The sequence below is a fragment of the Panthera leo genome, chromosome D1 (assembly GCF_018350215.1).
Source record: "Panthera leo isolate Ple1 chromosome D1, P.leo_Ple1_pat1.1, whole genome shotgun sequence".
NCBI classification, from domain to species: Eukaryota; Metazoa; Chordata; class Mammalia; order Carnivora; family Felidae; genus Panthera; species Panthera leo.
Genome location: NC_056688.1, coordinates 104582331 through 104597135, shown reverse-complemented (window position 1 = coordinate 104597135; position 14805 = coordinate 104582331). Strand labels below are relative to the sequence as shown.

Genomic DNA, 14805 nt, shown 5'->3' with positions numbered 1-14805 from the left:
TTATAAGCTGCGCTGTTTGTACGAAGGAAGAGCTGGGTGTTGGCCACTAAGAAGTTCCCTGGTGGGGTGTAGGCACTCTAAGAGTGTACCACAGTGTCAGCCCCGTAGAAAGATAGCTGGACTAGTTCCTTATCTCACCTCCCTACCATTACTTTTTACTCTCTTTAGGACAGTGGTGCACCAGGGACTCCACAACATACGTAGATGTGGAAGGAATTAAATGAAGTGTAGGGATGGCCTGCACAGTGGTTTATCTTTTTCATCAGGGGCAGAGTCTCTCTGTTGCAGAGGGACGAGGTGGAACCTCTACTCCGACCGCTACTGCAAAGCCTCGCCCGGGAAGGAGGCCGGTGAGCACTGCCGAGGTGCAGCCCTTGCTCTGCCTTGTTTGAATTTCAGTAAGCTGCCCCAGACAGGAAACGTGCCGACATGGTCGCCTGCCATGGCTGGATTCTCTGCGTGAGAGAGCGAGCGAGCGCGAGCGAGTGCCAGTGAGCTGTGGTCACTCCGTGCGAAGGCCAGAGAGACATGTGGAGGGTGCCTGCAGAGGGCCTCAGGAAATGAGGGTGAATACGTCTCTTGGAAGCTGTGAACACTAATGCCTAAGAAAAGGAAACAGAAGACAGAAAAAGAATAGTTTAAGGAATGCTATCGTTTTCTATCGGTGAAGGTTCCTGGTCTTGAGGAGGTTCCGGAAAGTTCATTTCCGTTTCCTCCTCCTCTTCTTGGACTGGAATGATTTCAATGCCTTCTTCATTCTTTGGTTGGGAAGATACTTCAGTCAGCTCGACCGCTTCTTCTGTTATTTCAACTAGCTGTTCTTTTTTTTCTTCGGCAGCTAACAGGACAACTACATCCTGGAATACAAAATTAAACAAGCGTTTCTGGACCTTTACTTTTGGTGCATTTGTCAGCAGTGTCTGTGAATGTCTATCAAAGACCTCCTGTTTTCTGTGCCATTTATGCTTTTTCCTATATGCCTCCAGATACCAGGACTGATTTCCCACGTGCCCAGATCCTCACCAAATCACCCATCAAAGCTCATCTGCAAGATCAGCAGATATTTGCCACTTTGCCTGGAATGATCACACAGTATTTTGGGAAAGAACGCTGCAGTAATGGGCGAATTTAGATTCGAGTTTTGATTTGCCTCTTATTGCCTATAACCTTGGGAAGGTAATTTTCTCTCTAGTCCTGTTTTTCTCATCTGCTAAATGAAGGACTTGTGACAGCCTCTAGGTTGTGTCGGGAATCTAACATTCTGTGGTTCTGAAGCAGTTGATGCAGCTCTGTCACGGGGATATTCGTATCTCCCAATTGTGGAGCCTCTTTGACCCATAGTTTTGGAAGTGGGATCTGATGAAAGGGTGGCGGTGGGGCAGGGTGGGGAGGGGAATGCTGGGAAATGAAGTGGACGAACCAGTGCTTTCATGAGCCTGTCCGGCTTCCGCACGTTACATGTGGGATCACGAAATCAAGATGGACGCCTGGAACGGGGCAGAGCTGAAGGCTCGTGAGCACACGTACTGCAGGGCTGTATCCTCTGTCTAACCTTTAGACTGGCTTCAAATCTCAAGACACTTTTTCCTCATTATTGGTATTCTCTGCTTTCCAGAAATCTGCCAAGACCATTTTTCACGAAGCTCCTAGTCTCAAAGTTACGTCAGATTACATTCTCCAGAAATGAGTTTTTGTAGACGTGATTTCCTAGAGGGGCTTAGTGGACAGGATGGCTACTACTCACAGCTTTAGGTTTGGAGCACAGTTTTTTCCATTCATTCTCAACAATGCCAGCTGTCACAAGTTTCTGGAATAAGGTAAAGACCACCATCACGGCAAAAATGCTCTGAGGAACGACAGAAAAAGTGAAGGCAAGAATGTGATAACAGCTTAAAGAATATGGTTGGTACTCAGTAAATGACTCTTGGCTAAAATTAAATGATTAAAAGATCAGTTCTATAGAAGATGGGTTCTTTAGAAGATGAATTCTATAGGTGAGTAATGACCAACTGTAAACACTACTAGTTATCTTCATAACCCCGACCCTTAGCACAGCTGCCTTCACAGACGGTTAATGCATGTTGCCGATAGGAAATAAGGTAGCAGCAATTAGTTGAAGAATCAATTCTATGTAGGAAAAATTAATCAGTGACTCCCAAATTAAGTTGTATCCAGCTTTTTAGGTGTTATGGTATCACAACCAAGGAAACCTGTCTATACTCGGGAGATGCATTTTTCCCCTTCAGAGTCTCCACTAAAAACTCACTGAGGCAAAAGGTGTTCATAAAACTTAGGTGCTTCTTCAATGTTCACCTTAATCAAGCTAATAAATGTTAACCGATACTAATATAAAAATGTTAAACAAACACGTAGCACCCTCTGTGTACCAGTTCTAAATGTATTTGTATGTGTTAACTTGCTGCTCAAAACAGCCCTGTGAGGTAAGTACTGGCACTTTCCCCATTTTACAGTTGAAGAAACTGAGGCAGAATGTGGTTAAAATTCTTGCCCCAAAGCCAGATAGGCAGTAAGTAGCAGATGTAGCCAGGCTGGATCCAGAGTTGGCACTCGTAATAAAAATGTCAGACTTCTTTCCTGAGAAGAAATCCAGTCTCACACTTACCAAGAAAACAGATCGTATGCTGTCACAATATTTTATAGACAGAGAGTTTTTCTCAGAGGGCTTACTCTCCGGTTGACAGGTGTGGATGTCAATATATGGCTTGGGACTTTTAAGAAGATTCAGGTTCTCCATTTTAAAAAAATGGGAGATTGCAATATTAAATATGTCCATGATCAAAAGAATCATTCCAGAAATAGCAGCAAAGAGGCTCAGTGAGTTCATTATCATTTTCCCTTTGACCTGAAATGGAGACATAAAGACATGTTAATGGGGTTTGATTTCATTTGGAGAATACAAGCTAGGAAGGAATTCCAGATCCCATTCCTCCCATTCATAAAGGCACTGCACCCAAATCATCCTAAGCCACACTTCTCTCAGTGGTTTTTAATGTCCTTGTCACCGTAAAATGAAAACCTTCATCTCTCATTCCTGTTCCTTCCTCAGTCTTCCTCATCTCATTTTACCCTGTCACATCCAATCAGTTTATCAAGAGAAAATTTTAGGAATACTCCTAAATTCGTCTATTTTGCATCCTTGCAGTTCCTTTCACTGCCCCTGCCATCACGCTGGTGGCATTCGGTAAATACTGGCTAAGTGAAGGTAAATAGTCTTCATGTTATATATGTCTGCATTAGAAGGTACAGGGAAGAAAGGGAAGGAGGTTCTTGCATCACCATGAAGTGGGTGTAGGGAGGGAGAGCGCAGATAGAGCCCTCTGGGTCTCTACCGTCAAGTGGAAACTAACAGTAGCAAGAACACCACCACCTACTCCCTATTGACATGGGTTGCAATCAGCCTCAGTGTACCATCTTTCAAAACATAATTAGGGCCGATGCCTCGGGGTAGCACCGGTGAAGGGTGTCAGAATGAGTTCTACCTGCAGGGATGATAGAAGGTCAAACCAGGAAAATATAAGTGACAGGTACCATAATAGTATGGGATTATTGATGGTTATTTTAAGACCTATATAGTTCATCCCTGGCTGTAGGACCTACAGATTGCAAGTCAGTAGGACTTGCTGTATCTGGAGAATAAAAACAACTTGATCTTCCTAAATATTTTTTTTTTCTTCAAAAACTGAGTTTAGCAGACCACCTCTTGAGAGGAGCTATTTCAATCCACTCCATCCGTCACTGGCTTTGGAAGTGCCACAAGTCAGTAACAGCTTATTAGTCAGTATAAAAAACTTGGGGGAGGAAACTTGCTGGTAAGCTCATGACCTGGGTGTAAGTGTGTTGGGAGGGCTATAGGACAAGACCCTCTGTAGCTCCTTATATAGCCTCTGAAGCACCTGCACGTATGTTACTCCATTACATACTCATGACCATATGGTACCACCATTTTTTAGAGGTACGGAGGGGCAAACCGACTTGCTCAAAGTTGGCGAGGATTGAGTTAATCACAGTATTGATTAGAGTTTTCCTCAACGGTGGTCGGAGAGAAAGCACACGGCTTTCAAAGAGACCTGTTAGTCTCACACATTTAACATTCATAAGACCATAAGCATGTGGCTGTTCTTTGGTCTGCCTTTAATTCTGTTTCCGCGGACATAATTCAGGTAGGCCTCATTTCCAAGTTTTTCATGAATAAAATCACAACAGCGTTCTAGAGAATCTTTTGCCTTTTGGGGTTGAGAGAGAACTCAGTGCTACTGTGATTCCAAAGGTGTGTAATGGTTTTTGTTTTCAACTGAGAAAGTAGGCATTTCTCGGATGCGTGGGGAAGAAGGACATACGATTACTTGCCAAACTTTTCCTGGGGTTTTTCTCCGCTGCTACCAGGAGTGATCCAGAAATGATATACTGTGAAAAGAGAGGTGGTGGGTGGGGAAGGTATGGGATAGATGGGAGAGGAGGCAGACAGGGAGGGAGGCAGAGAGGGAGATGGCTTTTAACATGGAGAACTGGTTGTTAAAAAGCTATCCACATTTCCAACCACTTTCACCAAACTGTGCAGCCATTTTTGCAGTATTCATTCATTTTTCAGCAGTCATAGTTCTCCTCTTTGCATGCTCAGCTATATTCAGCTGATGCCTTTTATGCAACTAACTGGGGAGCTGCGACCAGGAATATAGTAAGACCAGAGGCAGAACACAAGTTTTTGTGCCAACGAATACTAACACTGTGAATTTAAAAGCTTTATTTTTAGTTTCTCTCTTTTCTTTTTTAAGTTTGTGGAATTTCTCTTTGGAGTTCACAGTGATTTCACTGATTGTGATGCCAGGGAAGAATGAATCAAGGTGGCCTGAGTGCCACGGGCACACGCCATTAAACCGTTTGCTGCTACAGGAATTGATGGTGAGCATTTCCCATCTTCCTTGTTCAAGCTATGAAATGGAGGGGACGCTTGCTCTCATCCATCTCTCTTTGTTTTGAAAATCTCAGTCCTGGGCGTATCTTTCTAGTAGTAACTGTGAAAGTCTAATGGGGATATAAACATGACTCCTCTGTACCACACCCAGACGCGGCTAGAAAACACGTACACGAAACAGTCATGGGGATTGCTCATGACAGATTGCTGCTCTGCTGGTCAGCCAAAGGAGATTCATTTGCGATGGGACTGATTTCACCACCTGAGATAGTAGCTAAAGAGAATTGTAGGAAGAAGGAATAGGTGGGACGAAATGGGATGCGCCTGCTCCTTCCTGCTTCCGGAAACACCCCGCCGCACAGTCCAAATGTCTAGTGCCCTTCTCACCCCTCTCCACATTGACTTTGGAGAGTCCTGCTTTGAACGGTCTTCCTTCCCTGTGTAGATCCATGCAGGGCACCTCTTTCTGAATGTACATGAAGTGTGACCACTGACTCAGGGAGATTCATACTCGGTTCCGTCAACCTCTCCTTCCGCTAAATTACTGTCACCTCATAACCTATTTCCCAGCCACATACTTGCCTCAACACAGAAATAATCTAGCATGCTGTTGTGGAGCTTTTAAACCTTTTTGTCCGCATCACTGCCCAAAGGGCTGTTAGTTGTTACTCACCATAATACCTCCCCAGAGAGGGTACCACACAGTCATACAGATGGGTGCATAGACCTCCATGTGGATCATCAGGAGGCCACCTAGGGCCATGTGGAAGAGCCCGTTCATAATCTGGACAGCCTGGAGAGAGAATTAGGGGTCTGATGAGGAAGTCAAGTCCTCATCAAGTCAGAAAGCAAAGGCTGGAAGCCCTGATTCCGGACCCGGGGCTGTGTAAAACGCCTAAAGGAAGTGGGGAAGGTGCCAAGATCTTTGTCTTGTTGCGATCCGCTTTCCTCACCACCTGGGGCATTTCCAAGACAGACATGTCTGGGATGCTGGTGACAAACTGGGATGGGAGACCCCTAAATATGCAGACCGCAAAATCAAAAGGAGACATAAGATCACCGTGACAACTTCTCTGTACATCCCTGATTTGGCACGCTGTGTCCGACATAAAGGACACCTCACGTTGGATTGCATCCTGTACCTGGCCTATAGCCTCTGCTTGTCTAGGCCAGAGAGTCTCGCCGATATGGAACGGAGCACAGTTGACTTACCCCCAGTGGCTTAGATTCCTTCATGAAGAAGTTTTGTGTAGGGCCCACCACCGAAGGCATCTTTTTGGGAATTGTTTTTTGAACGGGATTCATGGCAGTCGGACCTTTCATAGCATCTGCTGGGAGAGTTCCACTCATTGAATTTCTGGGTGTCGCCATTTCACCCTCAGAACTCCTAAAAATAAATAATAAAACGGGGGAGAGAGAGAATAGGATTTTCAGCGGTCTTTTGTCTCATGCATTGGCATACTTTTCCCTTTATTCTCTCCGTGAGTGTCGTTGAGGATAGGCATGGACTTTTCCCAGTGGCTTTGGGTCTGAGGCAAAGCCCACTACTATGTTCTAGCATCTCAGGCAAGGACATAGGGCCCCTGGAAATCCTGCCGGTATTCTTGACAACAATGTTTGGGGCATACTTTATCATGGAAGAGAACACCATGCTCATGTCCTGTTTGAGCAAAGTTTGTTGAGAAGAAACATGTCCTGGTTGTTTCTCATCCCTGAATGCTTTTCTTACGCTCTCATATTGGAAAGTGTATTTTGTACTGACTTTTCCTTGTCCTTTTGCTTCTCTGCCTTTGTCCATTGTGATGGGCCAGAGGCATCATGAGAGATAAGTGTCTGACTTCAGCTCAGGTCATGATCTCGCGGTTCACGAGTTCGAGCCCCTCTCTGCCCCTCCCCCACTCGTGCTCTGTCTCTGTCTCTCTCTCTCTTTAACATTAAATTTAACATAACATTAAATTTAAAACATTTTAAAACATTAAATTTGGCATAATGTCTCTTTAACTTAAACATGTTAAAAAGAGAGAGGGAGAGTCAGATGAGGACCGTCCTTAGTCAACAGAGGCCGATTCTAGTCTTCCTTTACCACCAACTCTGCAACCTTGAGTAATCACTTTAAGGAGGTTCTCAGAGGTTGTATGTAAGACTGTGGCCTCCTGACACGGGTTGCCTAGGTTTAAATCAAATTCTATTTGCGGTGAAACTACAGGAAAATTCTTTAAACTCTGGGCCTTATGCTTTTCAGCTGTAAGATGGGAATAATAATTCTTGTCTTACGGTATAGGGTTTCTGTAAGACTCAAATGGACTGATGAGCTGTGTGTGGCTGGTGTCTTCATTTAGGTATATCTCAAATGTCAGCCTCTCAGAAAAGCCTTCCCCCAATCCTTGGTCCATAGCACAGTCTTTTTCACACCACCCGTTTTATTTCTGTACGTGGCCCGTATCACTGCAGGGAATTACCTTGATTATCTGCTTGCTTGTTTATGGTCAGTCTCTTCCCACTAGAATATAAATCCCTTCAAAGCAGAGACCTTATCTGTCTTGTTCAGTATCTAAATGGGGCCTGGATTGAATAGTTTCTTAATATTACTGAGGAAATAAATGCATGTAAAGCACCCATGTCTGAATAATTATTGCCTGTTTTTGTCGCTATTCTTGTTTTTACTATTATTACCTCTGTAAGCATTAGTTTCTATGTTTTTCCCCATTGGAAAAATGAGAACAACGTCCCTGTCGCAGACATGTTGTGAGAAAGAAGTTCAGACGTGAAAATGCCTCCTACATGGGGAGAAAGGAGCAAGTGCTGTTTGTTCTCAGAATTCATGCTTTATTCATTTCTGAAGTTAGATGGTGATTACTACTGAGACCCTTTCCAGCTCTCATGTTTTAAGACTGCCCAGTTTTCTTCGTCTCGTGCTTCGTCTTGGAATTTATGTTTGCGTCAGCTACTTACGTGAATTCTATCGGGTCTTTCCTGGGCCCTGGAACTCTCCTTAGAGATGCACCTTTGGTCTCGTCCTTGTTGGCTGTCAGTCACGTAAGGAGCCTTGGAGACAAAGACTGTCTGTCCAGCTTGCTTATCGTACTGAAGTCACACCAAGCCCGGCACTGTGGTATAGGACAGGTCCTTGGGAGTCACCCAGGCCTTACGTTTGCACCCAGTGTGTGGTTACAAAGAGATTTTGCATCCTCAGTTCATTGAAGCCTCACAGAGTAGACAAGGGATGAACTGTTGCTTTCATTTTGTAGAAAAGGTGGCAAAGGCACAGAATAGTTAGTCCCTTGTTCCCAGTTACATGACTACTGGAGATCGAAAGTGAGGGCTCGGACCTCTCCAACGAGGCATCTATGGCTGCTTTGCCCCCCGTGCAGGCCAGGGGTTCAGCCTTTCACTTATGAACCTCTCCCTACTTCAGGTGGATGTGCCGTTTGGATGACTACTATAAAGCAATTGAAAACACACTCCCTGTCAGGAGGACAGAGGAGACTTCGGCTGGGTGCTCTGCACTTGATTTCACCCCACCTGCCGATTACCAGATGTCATGCGGTCTTGGAGGTCTCGGTGCTTTGCACCACAAACCACACCCAACAAGATGACTGACAAAAAGGAGTGTACTAAGGTAGGCCTCTAAGGAGCCTCCAGATTGATTCTGGCCAGCAGGCAGAACTTTGGGAGCTGGTCAGAAGCTCAGAAACCATTGTGGCCATTTGATAAATGAGGAAACTGTGGCCCAGAGATGGGCCGCACCTCGTCACAGACCTTGCACCTGGTGACAGAGCCGACCAGAAGGCAGTCACCGCGGCTCTGAGGCCGGTGCTCTCTCTGCGGCCCCACAGCCAGACCATGTCGTGTAGTTGTTTATGGAGCATCCTCTATGTGCCGGGGTTACTGCACATCTAGTTCCAGGTTGCCCAACACCTGTCTTACCCAGAAGGCATCTTGTCTTTTTTTGCAGGTGTGGAAATGCAGGTTCAGAGGGGTTGGTTCGTTTCCCCATTTGTAGGAAGGGAATGGGCTGGGAGTCACCACATTCCTCTCCAGGGGGCTCATTTTAGCGAGGACAACTTAAAGAGCAAAGGTCATCAATTATCTGGACAGAAGGAAATGATGGGACTAGTGTGGTTTGAATTTCTCCTTATTTTTCAGCTGCCTGAGGCTGTGTCACTGTTACTGGTGAGATAAACCTCTTAACGTAAGCAAGTTCTGCTGCGGCTGTATCTGTAATGGCTAATGGCAGTAATGACCACTGGGGGGACATATTTTATTTCACTGGTAAAAATATGCATGGGTGGCTCAGTCGGTTAAGCGTCTGACTTCAGCTCAGGTCATCATCTCACAGTTCGTGAGTTCAAGCCCCTCATCGGGTTCTCTGCCGTCAGTGTGGAGCCTGCTGCAGAACCTCTGTCTTTCCCCCTTTCGCTCTCTGCCCTTCTCCCATTTGTACTCTCTGTCTCTCCCAAAATAAATAAATAAGCTTAAAAAAATGATGTCTCATTATGGCAACTGTACTCCTGTGAAGGCTTCGACACATATTACTGTAAAATAGTTTATAAACACAAACATACCCATCATTTTGTATGGAAATAAGCTTTCTAAAATATGTACATATTTCAATGCCAGGGCATTGTCGACCAGGAACTGAAAATTTTCATTGTATGGGAATATGTAAAATTAGACCACATACTCCCAAGGATATTGTAGATTCCCGCAGCTTTGCCCTGTGGTTGTTTCTTAATTGTTCACGGTGATTTAAAACAGTGCCCGGCACACAGCTCTGCTCAAAGCCCGGTTCGTACATCCGCAGGGGTGACTGAGCACATTGGCCAAAATGTGGTAACAGCAGGATTCTGTGCTCACTAAACTATATCACCCTCAGGGCTCGGTTTATCTGACACTGCCTCACTCTATTACAGCGACTTCTGCAAATCTCTTCTGGTTTTTCAAAGGCACCACTGTTTCTGGGTGCATCCACTGCAGGACAGTCTCACAGCCTGTATGGGTTTGGGTTTGAATAATGACTGTTTAGGTCCAGTAATTACATCACTTAATGAGAAGTTCAAAGCTGCCTAGCTTTCGTTACCTCCACTTCCTCCCCTGCCACTCAAAATAGTTCTGGGTTTCTGCCCTTTCTGGTCCTGTGCGCTGAGCTCTGAGGAGGAATGTTCTTACTTCCATTCCCTCTGCCTGGGCTCCTCAGCCCCTCTCCAGCCCCCCTGCTTCCTCCAGGATGGCAGCCCCTCAGGGCAAGCGGGTCTTGTGTCTTCAGTCCGTGTGCACTCGCGTGCCACAGAAAGTGCCCGTCCCAGCTCTGGGGCCTGCCACGTCTGTGACCTCGCTACTCAAAGTACTGTCTGAGAACGTGGGAGAATTTGCAATTTATAATGTAGTAAACGCTCAGAGGATAACTGTGTCTTTTGTGGGACTGAGATGTACCGCAGCGTCCCCATTCCCAAAGCCCCTTCCTTTCATCCAGCAGCCACTGCCCAGGCCCCCCTCTGTCATCCCCGGCGTCTTCAGAGCCCCTCCACTCTGTTCCTCCACTTCTTCCCCACCCGTCCCCTCTGGGGGCCTCGCAGCAGGTGGGCAGAGCCGCTGGGCTGAGGCCACTTTGTGCAAGGACTGCCCTGCAGAGTCAGCGGCCTTTCCTCAGGCATGAGCACTCAGATGGCTTTATTTCTGTCCCCCTGGCACCCAGGTTCCAAGAGCTGGAGCCGCGGTTCTCTCCAGCCCCTTCACCTCCACGCCCAGTCAGGGCCCAAGTCCTGCTGCTTCTTCCTCTGTAAGGTGTCTTCTCTTGCATGCGGACCATTTTCTACCTCCAGTGTCACCCCCTGAGTTTCTCATTTCCTCCGCTGGTTGAGCACAAAAATCGTACTCTTCTGCCTTCAGTCTTGCTCTCGTCTAATCCATCCTCCACAGGGGCGGCTAGAGCAGGCCCCGAATCACTGCTTTAAGTCCTGCTCGACCTGAGCTTCAGCTCTTTGTCTAATCTGTCTTGGCCTCCTGGGAAAACCTGCGCCTGGCCCCCCCACCCCATGGCCTTCACGGAGCATCGTGGCATCCCATTTGGAAGCCACGCCGCACCGCTCCCCGCTGGACCGCTGGTCTGGAGGTATCTTCCTCTCTCTTCCCTCTCCGCTTTGAAATGCTCCCCTCCTGCCCCCTTCGCGGTCTTCCCATTAGACATTCACCTCCTTGGGACTGTTCCCGGCACGGACTCCTTCAAAGGCCCCAGCTCTCTGTATTCCTTACTTGTCCTCAGCTGTTTTCTCCTCTAACTGAGGGTATGTTCCCCCAGGGCTGTCCTGCTAGGGTTACGTGGAGAACCTGCTTTCCATGTACTACGAGCTCAATAGATGTTAAACCGAACGACTTCCTCAGCGAAGATTCCCACGTGAGCCCGCCGGATGTTGGACCAAAAGGTGGTCATGTCACCTCACCTGATGATCAGTGACATCAGGCCATTTTGTGGAAAACAGGGAAAGATGGTCACATTATATACTGGTTCAGGAAACAATTATGACATGGCTAAAGCTCATCTTTGTTGCCCTTCATTAGATCTTCCTCATCTGCAGTGCCCACTCTCACTGCAGGCTTCTGTGATGGATTTGAGGCGGGATCTGATGCTCCGTTTCATATCCCCCCCCCCCCCCCCCGTCGTCCAGTCCCCTCCAGAACATGTTAGCCTGCGAGGTTTAACAACATTTGGGGTATTCACATTTAGCAGCATATCTTTGGAGACCAAATCATTCAAAGCAAGAGAAATGGAAATATTTTCATTATAACCACGGCTGATTATTTTCTTCTTCAGTGTCAGGTGGTTCTGAGAACCTTAGGATTTTAGCTCATTTAATCTTACGTAAAGCAGCGGGTGTTAACTGTCACCCCCATCTTGTGCGTGAGTAAAACCAGGGATGTAGAGGTTTGGTGACTTGCCTGTATCTATCAGAGGCCCCAGGCCTGCCCTGTGTCACTCGCCTCCTGTGTACGTGGGACACCAGCAGTGGAAGTGAACCACTGTAGATACCTTATAGGCGGTGGAGCTCCGGTTGGAGCCCAGCAGATTGGTAACCACGCTCTCGTCTACGTGCTACAGTCTGCTGCTTTTGTTCAGGACACCCAGTTCACTGGCCAGCGCCTTTCTTGAGGGAGGGAGTGGTTCAGAAAGCGGGTGGGCAGCAAAGCCTGGTACCCCTCCTCAACTTGTGACACTGTCAGAAAACCCGACCGGGGAAGCCCTCGGGTGAAAGCCGAGAAACTCGAGTCTCCAAAAGCATCCTATGCTTTACGCGTCACTCCCTTTTAGTCTTTTTTTTTTTTTTTTTTTAAGTTTTTATTTATTTTGAGACAAAGAGAGTGTGCAGGAGGGGCAGAGAGAGAGAACCCCAAGCAGGCTCCACACCGCCAGCGCAGAGTCCAACGCGGGGCTGGAGCCCACAAACCGTGAGCTCATGACCGAAGCCGAAATCAAGAGTTAGATGTTTAACCGACGGAGCCCCCCGGACGCCCCCTTTTTAGTCGCTTAAACAAAGCAAACTGGTTGCTTACCTGAGTGTCTGAGGCCTTAGGTCGCAAGGCTGACTCGGATGCTGGCTGCCGAGTTCACTTCCACTGCTGGTGTCCCACGTACACAGGAGGTGAGTGACATAGGGCAGGCCTGGGGCCTCTGATAGATACCAGGTGACAGGAAATCAGTGGCTTCTGCTACCTTGGCCTTTGCCCCAATCACTTTGGTTTAATGCACACATGCCAGAGCCAAAGGATATACAAAAAAGTTTCTGCCTTACCACGAGGTTTCACTTCTCGAAAAGGATCCCAGGGGACTGCCTGGCGTACTTTACGCTCCCCTAATTAGAAGAACTTTGCAGCCCCCACCCTGTAAGCAGGTGTGGACGGTGGGTCCCCAAGGGCAAGAAGGGCTCTAGAAACTCTCTACAGATGGGCTGCTAGGACTTTTACCTTTTTACTTCACTTTTAGGAGTGAGTGGGTGGGAAGAAGTCATCCAAGCAGAGAGATTCAGGAATCAGTAAGCCCGGTTGCTCGGGAGTATTGCAGGTATCCCTCTGCAACTATTGTCCACGTTTGCCCGCACTTAGGGTCCTCGTGGGACCACGTATGTCCTGTGTGGGATTTACTAGAAATGGCCTAAAAAATATACTTTGGTATTGTAGAGCACAGACCCAGAAGCTTGAGGCGAGATTTGCGTGTTTGGGGATACAAACTCAAGTAGGACTTTTACCTACAGACTCACTTTTCCCACCATCTTTCTGGTTCTCTTGCATCGCCTCTCTCTTCAGTCTGGCCTGGAGCTGTGCTAGGGGTAGATCAAGTGAGGGATGGAAGAAGCCGGTGGCCAGGAAAGTGTGAACATTTGGGAAAGGAATTTTTGCCCAAAGGTTTCGTACCCCTTGCCTCCACCTGTACAACCCCTATGTTCATGTTGTTGGATTTTTTTTTTTTTATTGCTTTTTAGTTTCCTTGTGCATCGCTTTATCTTATTAGGGAGTCAGGGCTGTAACTAAGCAATTGTTTGCCTTCATCTAGTGATGAAAGGAGGCAGCGCTCCTGCCAAATCTGAGTTAATTCCTATCTTCCCTCCATCTCTCCCTCCCTCTGTCCCTCTCTCTGTTCTCCTCCCTCTCCTCCTCCCTCCCTCCTCTCTTCTCTATTTCTCCTTCTCACTCTCTATTCTTTAAGATGGTTCCGACTGGAGGGTCATAAGCAATGGGCGGTAGTCGTTCTGGAGTGGCTGGTCTGGGTGCAACATAAAAACAAACGACACCTCCCCACCACTGAAGCAGGTCGTCAGTGGAACGGGCTGCCATTTGAATAGAGGACTTGCTGTCATCAGTGTCCACACGTGAAAGGCACGCAGTCACCTCCCATAAATTTCGTAGAAGGAAGTGGGACCATCAGCTCCACCATCCATCTCAGATTCTGGCTGTGGGTCTGAGGATCCGCTGAAGTGCTTGAACGGTCGGTGCCGGGGCTGATCATTAACGTGACATCGGAGTTGTGGATGCTGGGGAGGCGTGAGGCTGGAGTCCAGGACGGTGGGTGGTCAGTGGAGCGCACCTTCATTTCAGTGAGCATGGAAACAGGGTCCGGGCTTGCTCACGTATGGCATCGGTGAGGCTCGGACTGGGTTTGCACAACCTGAATTCCACATCCTTTTCTCGTGTCGGCCCTGTTCTGCCCACGTCTGGCTTAGAGGGTTTGCTACCCTGTTCTCGGTGGCCAGTGAGATCAGTTAGGCGGCTCTATAATAAATAAACTTGAATTTGAATAAACTTGAATTTGATTCTGCGTAAACAAACACATTTTGGCTTTACCTTTGCTGGTTTGGATTGATTGACCTTTCAGTGCTTGAGTGTGTCGACATCCCCACCACAGTTTGGATTTGTCGGTAGCACTTGCTCTGTAATTTTTTTCTCTCTGTCATGTTTGAGGATATTGGGTCTGCCACCCATTTAAAATCTCTCCCCCTCTGAATGCAACCTCCTGTCATTACCTAGTGGCTTTCTTCCTTCCTGATGATGGTCTCTCTCTTAAAGTCTACACACAAGTTTATTAACTAAACTTTAATTTAGTTCAGTTTGCCTTCCTTTTATCCCCCCACCTCCTAACACTCCTACTTTTTTTTTTTTTTTTTAATCCTTGGGACATTTTGCCTCTCCTATGAAAACTACATTCTACAGCACAATGATATCTGTCCTTGCCTTACTCAGTCAGCCTTACTACACGTCCCTTGAAAGCAGGGCCAGTTTTTCTGATTGTTGAGAGATTGTGGTTCTGTTTTGGTTCTTTCTCCGCCTCCAGATGATTATCACAATGCTCTCTCCAGTATCAGGAGGTAATATTATGGTGTGTT

The 14805-nt window shown here is 47.0% G+C and overlaps 1 protein-coding gene across 1 annotated transcript; it reads right to left on the bottom strand.

Moving 5' to 3' along the window:
- Positions 1–348: 348 nt before the first annotated feature.
- On the bottom strand, positions 349–12663 carry MS4A1 (membrane spanning 4-domains A1). The gene is made up of 7 exons (XM_042904428.1): positions 12482–12663; positions 6146–6320; positions 5607–5726; positions 4369–4425; positions 2624–2863; positions 1745–1846; positions 349–857 (listed from the first exon to the last, which is right to left on the bottom strand). The coding sequence occupies exons 2-7, from the start codon at positions 6302–6304 to the stop codon at positions 639–641; spliced, it is 897 nt and encodes a 298-aa protein (XP_042760362.1). The 5' UTR covers positions 6305–6320; positions 12482–12663; the 3' UTR covers positions 349–638.
- Between the last annotated feature and the right edge of the window lie 2142 nt (positions 12664–14805).